The following is a 16,839-nucleotide window of genomic DNA, read 5'->3' as shown; positions in this document are numbered from 1 at the left end:
AATGTTGAGATGTAACACACCCTCAGTGAAAGAAATGCTGGCACCCAAGAAAATTAATTGATCAGACAGTCCTTAGAGCATAAAGATACCTGATAATCCAGTTTGCAAAAGCCTGATCAGCTACAACTCCAACACACCTTTTTTCACTGGGAAATTCCAGGGTGTACTTGATAGTTCAGGTAGGCGTGTGAAGTTTCTTCAATAGAGAAAAAAAAGTCACCAATATAGACACCACTGTTTCACTCTAAGTAGTCTCCATACAGGGTATCTAGACAACTCTTTCCCCGTATCAGTCCAGTTTCCAGCCACCTCTAGCCAACAGATTTGTGCCACATAATGCCATCAACACAAACGTGTTGGCTAATTCTTCTCGCAACCCCTTCATACCCCTCTGCTGTATTACTCAACCTGAAGAAACATGATCAGACAGAACCGGGACCTTTACTCCCATAACCACCAGACCAAGCCAGGCTGCCTCCGTAGCGGAAAGGCAATTAAGGAAAGGTAAGTCATACCTCGCTCTGAACCCTGGCACTGAGCAAGTCTTAATCCCTCCACCCTTGGGAGCAAAAGGTAATAAAAACCCTAGCTGCTAGTAAGAAGCCCTGCAAGCCCATACCTGACACTCACCTACACAAAGGTATATCTTTCAGGATAGCATCCGAGAGGAATACTTTGCTTGCCAGCACGCAGCTGCATGGATCGACCCCTACAAGAGAGGGGAAGGGAGAAAACCGTACAACAGCCACAAGCTTTCTACAGCCGAGGCTCCCCAATGCGGAGCAGGGAAGCAGATCTGCAGGGCTGTTTTGGTTTTCTAAAATAAACAGCTACAACAGCACCAGGCCATACAAAAAGCTTTTGTTCTCTTGCTATTGTTTTCACCTCTTTGGACCGTTTCCATAGCTCCTAAAATAAAAGCCTTGAACAAAATTGTCTCTAATCCCTTCAAAGAAGGATGGAAGGGGAATGAATTAGGTTGCATCAAATCTAAATAATAAAAACTTGACTTCAGCTACCATGAATAAGTCTCCACCTGCAACTGTGACCATACCTTTCATTTTAGGGACATGGCTTAGTGGTGGGCTTGGCAATGTTAGGTTTACAGTTGGACTCGATGATCTTAAAGGTCTTTTCCAACCTAAATGATTCAATGATTCTATGATTCTACGATTCTCGCCAATTCCCCACCTGGCTGCTATCTCCTGTCACCTTATGATTTTTTCAAGCTAACCCTCTTCTCTTGAAGCATATCCTCCCCAGTTCACCATAAATACACCCTTTCCACCCATCTGACTTCAGTCTCATTTCTTTCATATATTAACCACTGCTCTACTGTATGTATGCCCAAGAGAAACAGAGAGCATGGGGCAGCTTTTCTGACATGGAGATAAGAAACTACAGGAACACACCAAACCCCCCCCCGGCTGTCCAATCTTTCCTTCCCGTAATACTCCGTGCAGAATTTCCCCTACCAAGTTTTGCACCAAGTTGTTTGGATATAACATTGACGAATACGGGTACTTGTTCTTCCAAGTGCACTTCAAGATGCTTTAAAACACTCCGACCTCTTCTTCCACAGGTGACTGGGACAGAGGGGGATTAGCCCGTGCAAACTAGACATTGCATCTTTGATTCTGATGGCTGATATCCAAATTATCCTGGGGAGACAGAGACTTAATCCTAGGCTTGACAGTTTATATTGTAAATATGCTGAAAAACTTCTCAGTCTATTCCCCTCCCCATGCCTAAAATCTTGAACGCTCCAATTTACATATTGCATTTTTTTCCATGAAAACCAAATCCAGAAGCAAGCTTTCAGCATCATATGCCTGCATTAAATAGGAGTGACTTGTCACACTGTTTTCCATGAGCAGCAGGGTACGCAGCACCTCTGAAGAGAGCCACTTATTTAAGCTCCAAGACCTGTTTATAACTCAGGGAGCCTAAAACTACTGAGATCAATAAGAATTTTGCTCTTAACTTCAGTGGAGCCCAATCAAGCCAAAAAGACAGGAGGGAACATAAGCTGAAATCCTACATTTTGCACACACATTTTGCATTTGAACACACTCTGGTTCCAGCAAATATCTACATAGGAAGCAGCAGTAAGCCCTTCCCTTCGCTCCAGAAGGTACAAGATGGAAACAACAGCAGTTATGCACGAGAACCAAATCTGGTCAGAGTTAAAAATACAGCCATTAGTCCGTAGGGTGCTTGCAACTCTCAGAAGAATCACATAAATGTCTTACAATTTAAACTGGATATTCAGCGGCTAGATTTTTTTTTTAAACTGTTTTCAACTATGTCCTTTGTTTCTAGAAGTAACTAGAAATTTGCATCGTAACTAAATCCACGACAGGAAGCCATTCCAGTTCTTGCGATCATCTGAGCAAAGGAAGGCTTTAACTTTTTTTTTTCCTAGCAGCACCCCCATGTTAAAAGAAATAATTTCATGTATTTTAGAAGACTTCTTCTTCAGCGTTGGGTCTATTTTTACAGAACAAAATTAGTAACAGCTTTCTTAGTGTGAAACCACAAGCATACCAGATGAGGGTGGAAGAGAAATAACTTGACTAATAATATTATATAAGGAACACAAATGGGTTTATGGTCAACATGGGAGCTTTTCAGTCTGTTTTACAGCCATCACCTTGACAAATTCCCAAATCAAAATCTTAAGCAGAGCTCAGTGACTGAGTCATAAGTCCATATTTTAATAAGCACAAGTTTGATCCCTGGAGTATGCTCAGCTGATAAAAGTTTGTTTTCTGCTCTGATCACTGCAATATTAAAACCTGGACCTTGCACCACAGCCCTTGCTGTTTGTTTAAAGCAAATCTGCCACAGATTTGCTGCCAAATCTGACACAGATAAAACAACTATGAAACATATACGGTGTTGTCAATTTATTTTCTGTCCCTCTACCACCCCCAGTTTGGTGCAGGTACTGATGAATCATGGAAGTTCACGTGTTGCCACCATGATTCCTACCCCCAAATCCTGGAATTGCCCAAGGAGCACACCCCAAACGTGCCGCAGACCCAGAAACAAGGAGGAACTAATCCCACTGTTTTCATTTTTATTTTTATTCCTGGTTAAACATGAAAATGCCCAATGGATATCCAAAACTAACACAACAGGATGGTTTATAGAATATCACAAACAAGATAGCAGGGCCTAAAACATTCTTCTGCTGGAGAATATAGTTACTATTCAAGTGCACAGTGCCAAAATATCCCACTTTAAGGGCCAAGGAAAGCCCAGACAGACAGATCTCCAGCATAAAAGATAACAACAACCTACTCTTCCTGGTCACCTGATCTCTAGGAAAGCAGACAGAACAAATGAATCATTTTGTAGTTTTATTATCCCCACCCCCACTTCTCACAAACGGACTATGACTCGCATTGAGATCTCAGTGCATTTCACAGCAAAAAAAAAAAAGGACACGAGGATCAAAATAGCTGTGCATAAACCCAACTCTTTTTTTGCACAATTTACAGTTTGTGTTGAAAGTTAACATGGTTATTTAAACCTTCTGATGCATTCTTACACTTGTATCTTCTCCATGGAAAACATCTTACCAGATCACACAGTTGCGAGTTCTCATGATGCTGGATCAGGTGCAGCCGTTGCCATGGCTGGGAAGTGGCAGATAATGTTATATACACTGATTGGAAGACTACATCAGAAGAAAAAACAGATTAAGGCACCACTGTTGGAAAAATTAAGGTAGCTTGTAGTTACAACAATAACGAAAGCCATAATAAGTACTATTCTTAATTGCCAGCAATTCTTAGACTTCAATAAAATAGTTATAAAAAAAACCAAAGGATGTTTGTACCTGAATACAGTTTCCTGATATCTGATTGTGTTTCAAATCAATACCCAGTCCTCAGCATAATCAGCTTTTTTTTTTTCTTCCCTATGGTAAGCTGAAAAACCAGGACCTACAGTCCATGTATTCACAGGTCACATTTCACTGCTTTGTTCTGAATAACACCACAGGAGAAAAACCAAAACAATCCAAAGGACAGTTTGTAACACTGATACTTCATCTCTGAGATGACTAGATGGGCAGAGAAATTTAAATACAGAATTGTATGTTTTCTGTTCATTTTGAAAGCCTTAGTCCTCGGGAAGGGAAGGTGGAGGAGGGAAAAAAAAAAAGGCCAAACCTTATTACATTATAACATGAGAAAAATCAAAGTCACTCAAAGAGATTTAATAAAATTAGGAGTTGAAAAGTGTTCAAATTACTTTTCCAATTCAAGTCAATTATTTCAAGTATATTAAAACGTTTCAGAGGAAAAATTTCTCCATGGTTACAATTCTAATTGTTTTTATAAATCCATAAAAAAGAAAGGTAGTCTCTACATATATCCCATATTCCTCTGATGCATGCATGCATTCTCTCTGAAGAAAAAAGTCATCATGATCCAGTTGTTTCTTAACACTGATTTCAGGCACATCTTCCAAACACCCCTCCAGTTTTCGCCAGAAAGGTTAATCACTGGGCATAAAAGCAGCAGTTTTTTGTTGTCTACATGGGTACTGAGCAGGTTTCAGTTATTAAAGAGCTTGACACAGATTCTGAAAAAAGTTCCCATGTCACTCCAAAATCCAACATTCCTTCTTCTCTTAGGCAGCTTCTGCAATCATATCTACTTAGAAGAATCTTACACAATTCAGATAAAATCTCTTGGATCATACAAAAAACAAGTTGGTTGAATGTACCTGGCAAGTCTGTCTCTACAACTTTGATTTTTTTTTTTAATCTTCTTTTTTTTTTTAATAGCTTTAAAGTGCCCTAGTATATTTATTTCTTTATGCTTATTTAAACTTTCACAATTACATAAAAAGGGGACACTCAGTGCGATTACTGTGTTTTGAGAGACAGAAGAAAAGGAGAGGAAAATCAGAAAAACTCATCTTAAAGCAGTTTTTCTAGTTAGTGTCCGTTTGCTGAGTTTGCGCAGCAGAGACTGTTTTCCAGAGGGGTTTATGATAAACCCAGCCATCTCCCTGCAATTTAAAGAGAAAATACGGTTATAATAAAGACACTGCCCTGGGAGAATTCCTTTCACACAACTATTAGACTGATAGCTGTGAAAACCAGAGGGACACATCTTATACCTTTAACTCCACAGATTAAGACACAGAGATCAACGCTGCAGGCTTCTGAGACTACTTCAGAACACGTACGGACTCTTGCCGAGCCGCAGCGCTCTCTGGGAATCAACTGCACTTGTAATTAACCCAGATGGAAAGCCACTCTTCTCAACTGCATGATCCAGATTACTTTAAAAAGCCAAACAAGAAGCCGGCAGAGAGGCAGCTATCCAGGATTATCAGTTTTAACACGGCCCAGCTGCTTACCCGGAAATGAAGTAGCTCAGGATTACGTTTAAACTTTTTCTGAGTAGATCTGTATCGCCAATTAGCAACAGAATTTCACTTCTTCTAAATCTAGATACTAACAATACAAATATCTAAATCAGAGCTAGTCATACTAAGATAGCTTTAGAGAACAAAAAACTTTATTGGGGCTAACAGATAGTCCTGAAGTTTAAAACACAAAACTGGAAAAAACCTTTTTAGCCTATGTTTTAAACCCTTGCTAGACCACAGATATGGGAAGAAGAAGGGGGAGTTACACTACTGCAGTTTAACAGATAAAGCTTTCACTACAAGGAGAATCTAAACTACTACAGCATAAATTTTACTTGAGTCCTCCCCTCTTGCATGGGGCTCAGCAAAGCTCTCTACACAAGCAGGGTCTCATCATCTGGATCACAAGGAAAGCCTGTTTCAAAGTTATCATACCGGCAGCCCTCGGTCTTCCTGGGCAGTCCGCAGTTCACCTTATTAAAAGTCTTACTGTATTATTATTACTACCATTATTGAAATACAGGTTAAGCCATTGAACATATAAGCTCCACCCAAAACATAACGTACAAGAACATAAAAAGTTCTAAGCTGAGAATGAACTCTTGCTAACAGTAATATCTTGGGTTCATATGCACACAACATAAGCAAAATTAGTACTACTGATTATTTTCTTTGGGTATTTATTGGTACAGTCTACTTACACATGTACACGTAAAGCTGTTTTCCATGTGCCACGAGGAAGTACTTGGCAAAAGAAATGGAACCACAGAACAGGCAAACTTTTTGTTGCAAGGGAATCGCAAAACCAAGTGTTTGGGAAGTGAAGGGTAAAGTCACACCTTTACATGTTTGGGAGTGCTTATGTCACCTTACTCCTATGGATCCTGTGGAGCTAAACTGTAAGACCTAAGGCCAAATACTCTATTCTGACAGGACACGGACCCATATGTGCACCTGCTTTTATTGTAGTTCTGCCTTTGCCTTCATTAACAGCTAAGTGCTTGGGAACTTACTTCTTTAAGGAAGTATTTAGTACACCAAGGTGTTTCTGTTTCAGCACGAAGCCTCTCTTCATTCCTCTGTCGTTCTTCAAGGGCTCGCTTGTGCTCCGTAGCCTTATCGATGTCTCCATCCCGCAGAGACTCTGTTACGTGCTGCCACAGCCTCCTATAAAACAAATCATTAACTTCAGTTTTCAAAGGTTTTCTCAGCCTGCCACCTCGAACTACAGGACCGCCGCATGCAGTTCTTTCAGAACAGGAACGCTGCCTCCACTTATGCATGACAAACCAACCCAGGTCGCAGCACGATGGTGCAGCGCAGGTGGAAGAGCTCACGGCTGAGTCTTATTGCTAGGCTAGCAATTAGGAGCGGATAGGAATGGCTCTGATGTTTCGGCTGTGCCAATCTAATGTCTGTTTGTACACCCTTTAAAGTTGCTATGGAAGTGTTATTCAACAAGCGGTTTCTTGTGAGGACCTTCCTTGTCAGCCCCCTCCCTTCTCAGCCCCGCTGGGTAGCTGATGGTTAAACACAAAACAGGTAAGGAGGCTTTGTTCTAGCAGGCACTTTATGAACTCATAAGACAACTCTGTCCATGAATAAAAGAGACAAGATAAACAACCACGCGCCTGCGCTTGTTTTTTGCACTTTTTATTATGCATTTGTTTTTTGTTTTTTAAAAAATAAAAAAAATTAAGATCACTGCTGCTAAGCCCTATCCACAAATAATATCTACATTTGCAGGTTTTCCTAAGGCATTCACCAGACTGCGTAGAGCAAGAAGGGTCAGACAATAGTAAACACATACTCTACCTAGATTCAAATGGTCCTTGTTTCTCAAGGGGCCGGACTCGTTTTTTTGTCACAGACAGCTTTGTCAAGTCCACGTATTTTGTCTCCCCATTGCTATAGGTGAACTCAAGCACGCTGTTCCACTCCCCTTGCACTCTGCACACCACTGTGTTCGTCGTGTTCTGCTTCACTTCACCCGTGACCCTAGGAAAGTAATTTTTATTTTTAAAAGGCACCTGAGGACTATTCCTTGCATAATCACTCAACTTCATTTGGAACGAGTTTGCAAACTTGTCACACTGTATTGAAAAATGTTAGTTACTTGAATTGCATTTGCACAGAGAAGCTCAAAGAGCAAAGTGACTTTCACTCATTGCTCTAGTTCTCTTCACGTTACCCAGGAAACTCCATTTTTGGCTTCAGCTTAAACTTGTTTCACACCTTTTAACGGAACTGAAAATGAAAAAGAAATTAAGACAGGACAGTTCACATGTAATAAGCAGTTGATCATTTCCACTTGAAACATGACATCAGATGTGCAGTTCAGACTTAAAAAATAAAAATTAAACTTTCTACCAAGAATGTATCTCACTACCTGCTGGCACTTTATCTCACATCTTTACATCTCAATGTTCTCCATAAGTAGGTGGTCTCATTTTTATGTTGCTCACATAAGCAGCAGACACACAAAGGTAGAAAGCAAGGTAGGAAACTAGGAATCACGACAACTGCTTTTCTTTCCTGTCTCTTCCACAGAAACCTCTGCCAATAACAAGATATTAAAAATGTCTTTTTAATATGCAATATTTCATTCAAAGTGTTGCACAGATGCTCAAGTATCACCATAATTACACACACTGATGCATATTTTTCTTCTCAACATCAAGACCTGTCCAAAGACCTCCCGACACTCACTTCATCCTGAATCAAGGAGCAGAAGCTTACTGAGCATCGTTAGGCAAACAAATTACCACCCTCAAACAGAAGTTTTCTCCCAGAAAGAAGAAACAAAAAGGTCTGCACACTATGCAAACAAGACTTGAGACATTCTCACTTGTAAGGTGCTGCATGATTCACAAAGGACACTATCTCCAGCTCCAGTTAAACTGCTATTACCTGTACACAAGCTCTCTACAACACACCACTCTGCAGTTCCCCTTCCCGCAGGTCATCAGCGCTCACACAAAGCACATGTTACATCTCCTTTCACACTTACATTATGTGCAGCTAATAATAGCACACCGCTGGTTTGCTGTTATTTCCTTGGAACAACTGCATACAGGGGAGCAGAAAGCAGCTCTTCTGTGCTCCCACCTTGCCCATGCTGGCTGTGTGGTGCCACACGCAGAGGAAGAAGGGAGTGCAGGACACGGAGATGCCCCTGCCCGCTTCCACGTGCGCCGGTCACTTCCAGCTGTGTCTGCATCTACCTGTCCCCCCCAAACCTGCATCACAACAGAAAAATTAATTTCTCGGGCAACGAAACGAGTATCACAGGTCAGACCTTCCAGCGCAGAGATACCAGATGCCAGTCAAATCAGACCTCCGGAATCCCCAGGGCAAGAGGGGAAAGCTCGCAGCCGGCTCGGAGCAGGGGGGAGCAGCCAAGGTTTCTGCCACATCTTGCACATGCGGGAGGCAGCTGGACATCATGGTCCAGCAGCTCAAACCTAATTTAACTTCATTAGAAAGATCTTCCAAAAAACCAGACTGATAAGTATGTGCTGCTCAAGCAGTTTTTTATTACAGAAATTTAAGAGTCATTCAAGAAAAGGGGCCAAAGTTGGGGCAATATGAGCAGTAAGAGCACATTTACATTAAACTATTAAGCACTAACAGTTTCTGAAAACAACTGAAAGAGTAGGCAACAAGCAAGCAACCTTCATTTTGTGCTGCTTTTTCATCCTGTGACTCCCACACCTCACCAAAGCTATTACACCTGGTGGAGTCCCTGTCCTCCTCTCAAGAGATCTCTGAACTGAATCCATAGGATGCCAGAGACCAGCCTGTTGGGACTTTGCAGTTACACCTTCACAAGTTTAAGAGCTTAATTTTTCCACGCGCTGTGTGGTTACAACACAATACTGACATCCAGTATTTTAATATCAATCACCAAATTACTGTCTCTGCTCAGCTTAAAGTAAACAAGGTTATATCACTCACTACTAAGGTGCAGTATCGAGCTGCTACATTAAACTCCCATTGAAACTTGTATTTCTTCAAGTTGCATTGCTGTGTGACACACAGCCATTCCCAGCATTGCAGAACATAATATCTGCCTGAACTAATATTACTGATAAAAATCTGCTAGCGTTTATTTGTAAGCTTGGCATGATTGATACATGCCTAGCTGTTCGTTACCATCATCCTCCATTTCATCAAGCTAAAGAGGTACAGGACCAAGGAGCCAATATCCAGCTGAGGTCTAACAACAAGGGTCACTCTACAAAAAAAAAAAAATCTATAACGTTGCCATAGCAACTCACTTGCGCGCTGCGTAACCATGACAACACTGCTGCTTCCTCATCAAGAGACTCTTTTGGCAATGTCTAATCATCACCATGTCAAATTTTCAATAGTTACAGTACATTGAGCAGATATGTCTTTAAAAAGCCTCTACATCTGTGACTGATTTCAGAGAGACAAATAACAAAACAGTTTCTAAAATTAAATCATTGAAGTAGAATTGCATCCTATCACTTATTTTTTTATGGCACAACAGGAGCTATTGCAAGGTGGAAGATAGGTTGTAAGCAATGGAAACAAAAATCCCAAATGATGCATCGCTTTAAAATTCTGTCAAGTGAAACAGAGCTACATGTAAGTTCAGTTCTCCAGATGCCATTGGGACAGGGGAGCTACGGTTGCAAGTTAAATTCAAAGCATGTATGGGAATTTAGGGGCAAAGTGCTTTAAGATGGAGGTTTTGATGGGGTTTTTTTGTTTTCCTCTAAGCAATAAATATGGCCTTATCCTACTGTTTCAGGATTTAGAGAAGACAGCTGATTTTTTGCAACCTGTGAGAGCAACCCACGTTTAAGAAGTTCTGGTGTTCTAGGCTGTTACATATTTCATTATTATCTCTCACACATTTAATCTAAGAAAGGTTTAAATAAGCACGGTCCAGTAAATGGCTGAGAGTAAAATGCTTTGGAATCAGATATTCTTTGTGTGACTACTACTTAATTTTCTCCTTCCTTAATTAATTGTCTCTATATTAGCACAAAGCTAATCTGCAGCAGTTTTACTATACAATGTCTAAAAACATCAATGTTAACGACTGCTAAAAGCTTTTGCACCAAGTGTGCAGACGCTTCCTAGAATCTGCTAGAAGTAACCCCAAGCAAACTTTCCTTTTACCTGTTAGTTTTTAACCATGCATACACATGAAGAATTACCACTCCAACAATTACCATTTTTGTCTTTTAAAAAAGGTATTTAGAGATTTTCTAGGTGCTTAACCTTGATAGTCTTATGTTTCTTATGCAGAAATCCTAAGACCAATAAGAAACAAATAAGACTATTTACTAATGTTTCCCACAGTGCAACTACTATGCATGTTGCAAACAGCACGCAACCCTTTAAGACAGCGAGATCAACCTCATTTCAAACACGGAGCAAATCGAAAAAATAGGAAAAATTAACCCACTTCAGTAATAAGAGAATCTGTGGCAGCCAGGAATAAAAGCCAGGAACTCTGTTTTCCTGGTGGTTTGAACACAGAGTCAGACAAACATGGAATTTCCTTACTGTCTTTAAAGGCAACGTGATTCTTCCTTGAGGATCACATGAGATGCAGTTGTTTAGCTATGATATCGTTTACGAGCACAGTAATACCTTCAAGTGTTTATGAACAGGAAAAACTACATTTTCTCAGACTATCAAATGAGTATTATTCAGCACACAGAACAGGGGAGTTACTCAGATACTGCAGTTCTACAGTGTGAATTACGTGGATAAACAGAAAATAGTGTTCTCACCGATGCAATTTGCCACCGTAGAAGGGCTTGGTGTGAAAGTTAATACTTGCAGAATACCCAGTCTTCGCACAGTTAATGTTGACTTTTCCTCCCAGTTCTACCCAGGGAACAGTTAAAATTGACCGAGCGTATGCACAGGGCAGAGAGAAAGTGTATTCTTCCCCATGTTCCAAGAGACTTAATAGACCTGTGTGAAGAAATAAAAGAATCAGCACCACTTTAGACAAGACCAAACGAGTTACGGAAACAGATAGCCAATAGTATGAATGACTACTTTTCCTCTTAGCCGCCACACACACACAAAAAAAAACCCTCAAAAAAAAAAACACCACAAAATTGAAATTTATTAGATTCTAGACACAAACATTTTCCTGAAATTACTAACCTGAGTAACATGCATTTATGTTTCTTTTGGGAAAAGACATTTATCCTAATAATACCGCTCCATAAAGTACAACATTGTGCTGTGCAACATACTTTCCAGTAGTATGTAAAAGGGCTGGTCACTCTCTTATTGATGGTTCTGGAGCGCGGCAACACAAGACTTATGCTGCCAAAAGGAAATAACGAATGAATACGCTGAACTGCAGATCCTGGGGAAGGCCAATACTCCTGCTCTGTTCTCCCTCCCTAGAATACATCCTACCCTATCTGAAGGCAGGTAGCAGAGACAATCCTCCCTACCGCATCTCTCTGCCAAGATAAACCCAACTTTCTCCTGACAGTAGCTTTTGCAATAAATGTCAAGAATCTCATAAAAAAACTAGAATTTTCTTTGGTTTTTAAGATGTGTGGGTTATTCCTATTAAAAAACCCCACAAGATCTACCTCTGGCCGTTACAAGAACACAGCATGTCAACTGACTGCTGCCTGCATCGACTCATGCCTCTGTGGCAAATTATCCCTGTGCATCTGACCTAAGTGTGAAAAACATGAGAAATTCTGAAAAGTTACGACATGATTTGAGAAATGCCCTAGAGGAGATATTAGCTTCAGAAACCACCTGGTACAGCCAAAGCATCAAGATGCGCCTGCCACATCCCCACATCCCCTGCTCATTCCCCTGACATGTACACAGTTCACGTGCAAGTGCCTGGAATCCCCATTACTGGGCAATATACACAGGGGACACGGAATGGGAGATGCCGTCTCATCTCTTGCAGCAAATACTAGTACTGAAGGGAAATTACGGTTTAAGGACAGTTACCCTTCTCTGTCCCTAAAGGATCCAGCTTCTGTAGTTACAATTAAAACTTGCATAGTAAGATACGTAAGTGCAATATATGCGAATTGAACAACACTTCTATTTAATAAGTGTCTGGTGCAAATTAGTTTGTCCGATGCTTGTAAACTGATATTTATGAATGTTTCCAATTACAGTAACTGCCCTTTGGTTTAAAAGTCAAAATTCTATTTCCAAATATAATCCTGATTTTTGGCAAAGCATAAACCTATATGTTTTTTTTCCTCCATGTGAAAACTTGCTGTTTATAATGAGGACTTTTAGTATCTTCTGTACTTTGTAAACAGTAAAGTAAGAAATCACTGAATGACTGTACATTAAGGTTTACAGATCACAGAGATTAGAGGAAAAACAAAAAGTATGTAAAAAAAAAAATCTGAAAACCCACAGTAGCAGCTGACATCTCTGCAAGCAAATTTTTTTGAAAAGTCTTTGAAAGACAACTACCGATCAGTCTTCATCTGTATTTCTGCCAGAGGCATACAACATCAAATTTCCTCTCAAACTAGTATTTTAACAACTTTCTAAAATGAATAAAGGACAGAAGTTACACTTACCCTCACCAACCATTGTCACTCCTATTGACATTCCTAAGAATTTACTTTTTGTCCAGACATGGGCATTGACACACATCTTTCTCTCTACACATTCAGCGTAAAACCCTGAGACAGGAGGATGGTGGGACACTTGCTCGGCTACAAATTTTACTGTATAGTAGTCCAGCTCTGTTTGGCCTTCCAGATCTTTAGACAGAGTTACTTGCTCTGAGGGAGAGTGAGCAGAGAAGTTACTGCTAGCATCAGTGGCTACGTCGCTCTTCGGCATCCTCCAGGAGCAGTGAAATGTTTCCCCAATGATTGGATTGTATGGTTTCTTTGCAATAGCTCCTTTGCGACCTTCGTGAAATGAAGTGAGATAATACTCAACAAAGCAGATCATCCTCTCCTCAGGGGTAGTACCATTTGTGATTGCAATGAAGAGATCTGGATGGGACATGAAGTCCGCATACATCTCCAACAACGATCGCTTCTCTAAAATAAAAGTGGGAAGAACCACCTGAAATAAAAGAAAACCCAGAAAGCTCTAATAAGTAAAACAAAGTGATAGGCATTTTTATAAGGGAAGTTCTCAGGTGGAGGATTTTGTCCTGTTTTGGACACCGCATTTTCAGACTGAACTTTCTTGTCCCTCTTCTAACATGCGAGCAAAATACAGTGATTAGAGGTCCCAGAAAAGCAATTTACAAGGAGATAAAAGCCCAATAAGTACTATTAGGACTAAAGAGGCTGAAAGGGATTGAGCATCCCTCAAAAAACATAAAAGAGCTGCAAAGAGATAATGTGTCCCACATGTCTGTGGAGGAGAAAACAAGCAGGAAGGAGCTCAAACTATAGCAAGGAAGGTTCAGAGCAGATGTTAGGAAAGGTTTTGTCTAATGGAGAGAAAAGCAGGCAAGCTATGCCAGAGCTCTTAAGAGCCTGCAGAGTCTCTCTCACCACAGCAACTAGGACGAGCATCCATGAGAAATAACATAGTATAGGCTGATCCTGTACCTCTGAGCAGAGGACCTTATACTTTCCCAGTTATATTCACCACTATAAAAAACAGCAGTCCTGTCCTTTGCTGGGCCTAGAGCAATACTGTAGAGTAAGAGGCTGTGGGTATCATCAGTCTTCTCCTTCCCTGTAGCGGCAACTAACCTCACATAACTAACTCTGTCGTAAAGAGCAACACAAGGTGTCTCAACCATGAGAACAAGACAGTCCATTTAAATCAGCTGCATTCAAAGAGTTAGAGCACAGACATAAGACTCTTAATGGATATACAAGTTAAGCTGAATACACTTGCCATGTTGTTGCAACACCAACCTGGAATATTAAAGTTGCTGTTCGCTTCAGTACCCTGATATTTAAGTTAAATGCAATCCTAACAACTTCGTTACCTCTTTTTGAAGTCAGACTTGTCGCATTTCAATGCTTTGCCTGCTCTGAACTAATGACAATTCTGCACACAGAGCCAAAAGTCACAACTGGGAGACAGACTTGACAATTTGTTCCAACTAAGAGAAAAAGATAGACCAAATCCAATCTTCAATATAAGTGAAATAATGACTTAATGAATTCCTGATTAAGCAGCAGGGGTTTAAGTTTGGCCCACAGGCAACAGGGCCTGTTCATACCACCTTCTCCCCCGCCCCGAATTGTGAAATGTAAGCTCCACAATACAAGTGTTTCTAGTGGCCAAGTAGCTAGTGCTTAAAAAACATAGCTTGGAAAAAAAATTATAATCCATAAATCCAAGAGAGTTTTTTCCTCATTCCACGCCACTGTAAAATCCATTTTTTCTTTACAAGCGTCTAGCGCTTATGGTAAGAAGTCTTTACAGGTAGCAGCCCAATTTTCCCAGCGTTGCTGCCCAAGTTGTCTAGTAGTAACCGAGCGTTAATTTTTCAAAGCTGCTTGCTTTTGAGATCTGCACTGAAGTGTCAAACCCACTTCTCTCCAGCATAACTTTGCTCCTGCTTGCTATAGCTGTGAGCAAACACAAAAATGAGAACAGGACAGAGAGGCGTAAACAGACTTCTGAGAATAGATAATGGGGAACCAAAAGAAAACTTATTTTCAGAAGCAGCATGAATGCAGGTGTAGGGTTATGCGAGTTGTGTGTAAAAGCATTATCAAGTGAGAAAAGAGATCATGGAAGGAAAGCAGAAAGACAAAAATATAGAAGGCTGTAGAAAACAGCATGGAAAGAGTAAGCTGCAAACACAGGAAAGAAAACAGGCCATTATAGGAAAGCCAGCAAAACCATAGTAGAAAACATGAAGAGAATGTAATAGAAAAGATATGGCCAGTTGCATTAAAGAAAATCTACTCCCTCAGCATGTTTCACTTAAAACCTGCGATGTCCTGCGACATCGGATCTTGGGACCCGAAGTTGCTACAGGCCACAATTTCATCTTAAACCCAATATTGTTCAATACAACAGTTGAGTTTAAAATGGCACTTCACTTTTACTGCAGCCAGTCTTCACACTTCAGTTACTTACTCTTGTTAAGTCCATGCCAAGTTTCAGCTGAGACAAGAGATGCAAGATAACGCTGCGCTGTTCTTCTACTGCTCCTAGATCATCTTCTTTATCATCAGAGATATCCTCCAACTCCTCATCTGGATTTATTTCTTCAGGTTCCTGGGATAAGAGCCATAAACATCAGCTCAAAGATGTGATTGGCCAGACAATATCCAAAAAGGACTTCATCTTGTATTTAACTGTCCACGTATGAAAAAAAGACTAAATAAACCCCTGCAGAGAGCTACACAATGGAATCTACCCCCAAGATAAACAACAGTTGAAGAATTTAAAGGGACATTAAGATAATTCAGTGCAGATTTCATCTAGAGGATTCAGGCTAAGATTTCTTATCATCTCTCACGCAGCTCAGGGAGGGAAAAAAAAAAAGCTTAAAGGCAAATACAACCTGTTTTCCTCTAAGTTTTGTGAGCTAACAGAATGGCAAGCATCTAACACATACACAAAAATAGCGAAGCAAATGCTAGCAGAAATTCCAACCACCTCAATAACACCCCTCCACCTCCACACTACTTCAGGCTTTCCAGTGTTGCCATCATTAGTCCACAGGCTGTAGCAAATGGTAGTTCCTAGTTACTTGCTTACTGTCATGCCTGATGACAAGCAATTAACATATCTACAGGCTAGTCTGCAGAAGCATTATCGATGTTGCTGCTAGTGCCCACACGTAACAGTAAAAGAAAAAGTAACTTGGAGTAGTTTTATAAAAAAAAAAAAACACCACACATACACACACCACACATGCCGGTTGCCTGTTAGTATAACTAAAGCATCCAGACAGACTAGCAGAAATTACATTAGCACCGTTTTAACAACCACCACCCTGCAAGCACTGTTTTAACAACCAACACTCCGCAAGCAGAAAGGCAGAAGGGATGGTGGTATTCCCAGGGCGCTGCGCAGCATCCTCTCGGGGCAAACAGCTGGAGGGGGGCAGATGCAGAGGGGAGAGGCACTGAATGCCACAGGAGGGCAGCAATATGCATCTGCCTAAGCAAAGCCCTTTTTCCTGGACCAGCTGCCCTAGCTCCAGGCAAATTTATGAACACTCAACCATCAAAAACAGGGGGCCAAGACCTCACACAGAGCTCAAACCCTGATGAAAACTGCAGTGACTCATTTCCAAGGATGCTACGCTGTTCTGCTATCATAAATAAGGGAGCTGAAAACATCTAAGGGGAGCGATAAGAGTAGTCATATCCCAAATACAGACAGTGATATACATTAAGCACTTGAATTGTAACTCACTCAATTATTAGAAGGAAGGAATTAAATGATTTATTTGAAAGTTCCTGGTTTGTTTCATTTTTTCTTTTTTTTAACTTGGTAGCAACTACT

General features: G+C 40.6%; 2 protein-coding genes across 4 annotated transcripts in view; one reads left to right on the top strand and one right to left on the bottom strand.

Annotated features, from left to right (window-relative positions):
- PARP9 (poly(ADP-ribose) polymerase family member 9) overlaps nt 1-16,839 on the top strand; it is a 542,373-nt gene that overhangs the window by 380,544 nt on the left and 144,990 nt on the right. The gene's annotated exons all lie outside the window — the stretch shown is intronic.
- OSBPL11 (oxysterol binding protein like 11) overlaps nt 3,074-16,839 on the bottom strand; it is a 44,933-nt gene continuing 31,167 nt past the window's right edge. For all 3 annotated transcript variants that reach the window (XM_075152829.1, XM_075152827.1, XM_075152828.1), the window contains 6 exons: nt 15,460-15,600; nt 12,969-13,467; nt 11,169-11,355; nt 7,210-7,392; nt 6,408-6,561; nt 3,074-5,028 (listed from right to left, as the gene is read on the bottom strand). In XM_075152829.1, coding sequence (XP_075008930.1) covers nt 4,951-5,028; nt 6,408-6,561; nt 7,210-7,392; nt 11,169-11,355; nt 12,969-13,467; nt 15,460-15,600 — 1,242 coding nt within the window. In that variant the 3' untranslated portion in view covers nt 3,074-4,950. The remainder of the gene's footprint in view (nt 5,029-6,407; nt 6,562-7,209; nt 7,393-11,168; nt 11,356-12,968; nt 13,468-15,459; nt 15,601-16,839) is intronic.

This window comes from Calonectris borealis, chromosome 6 (assembly GCF_964195595.1).
Source record: "Calonectris borealis chromosome 6, bCalBor7.hap1.2, whole genome shotgun sequence".
In the NCBI taxonomy this organism is placed as follows: Eukaryota; Metazoa; Chordata; class Aves; order Procellariiformes; family Procellariidae; genus Calonectris; species Calonectris borealis.
The sequence above is the reverse complement of the archived record's forward strand: the minus strand, read 5'-3'. Positions and strand labels throughout refer to the sequence as shown.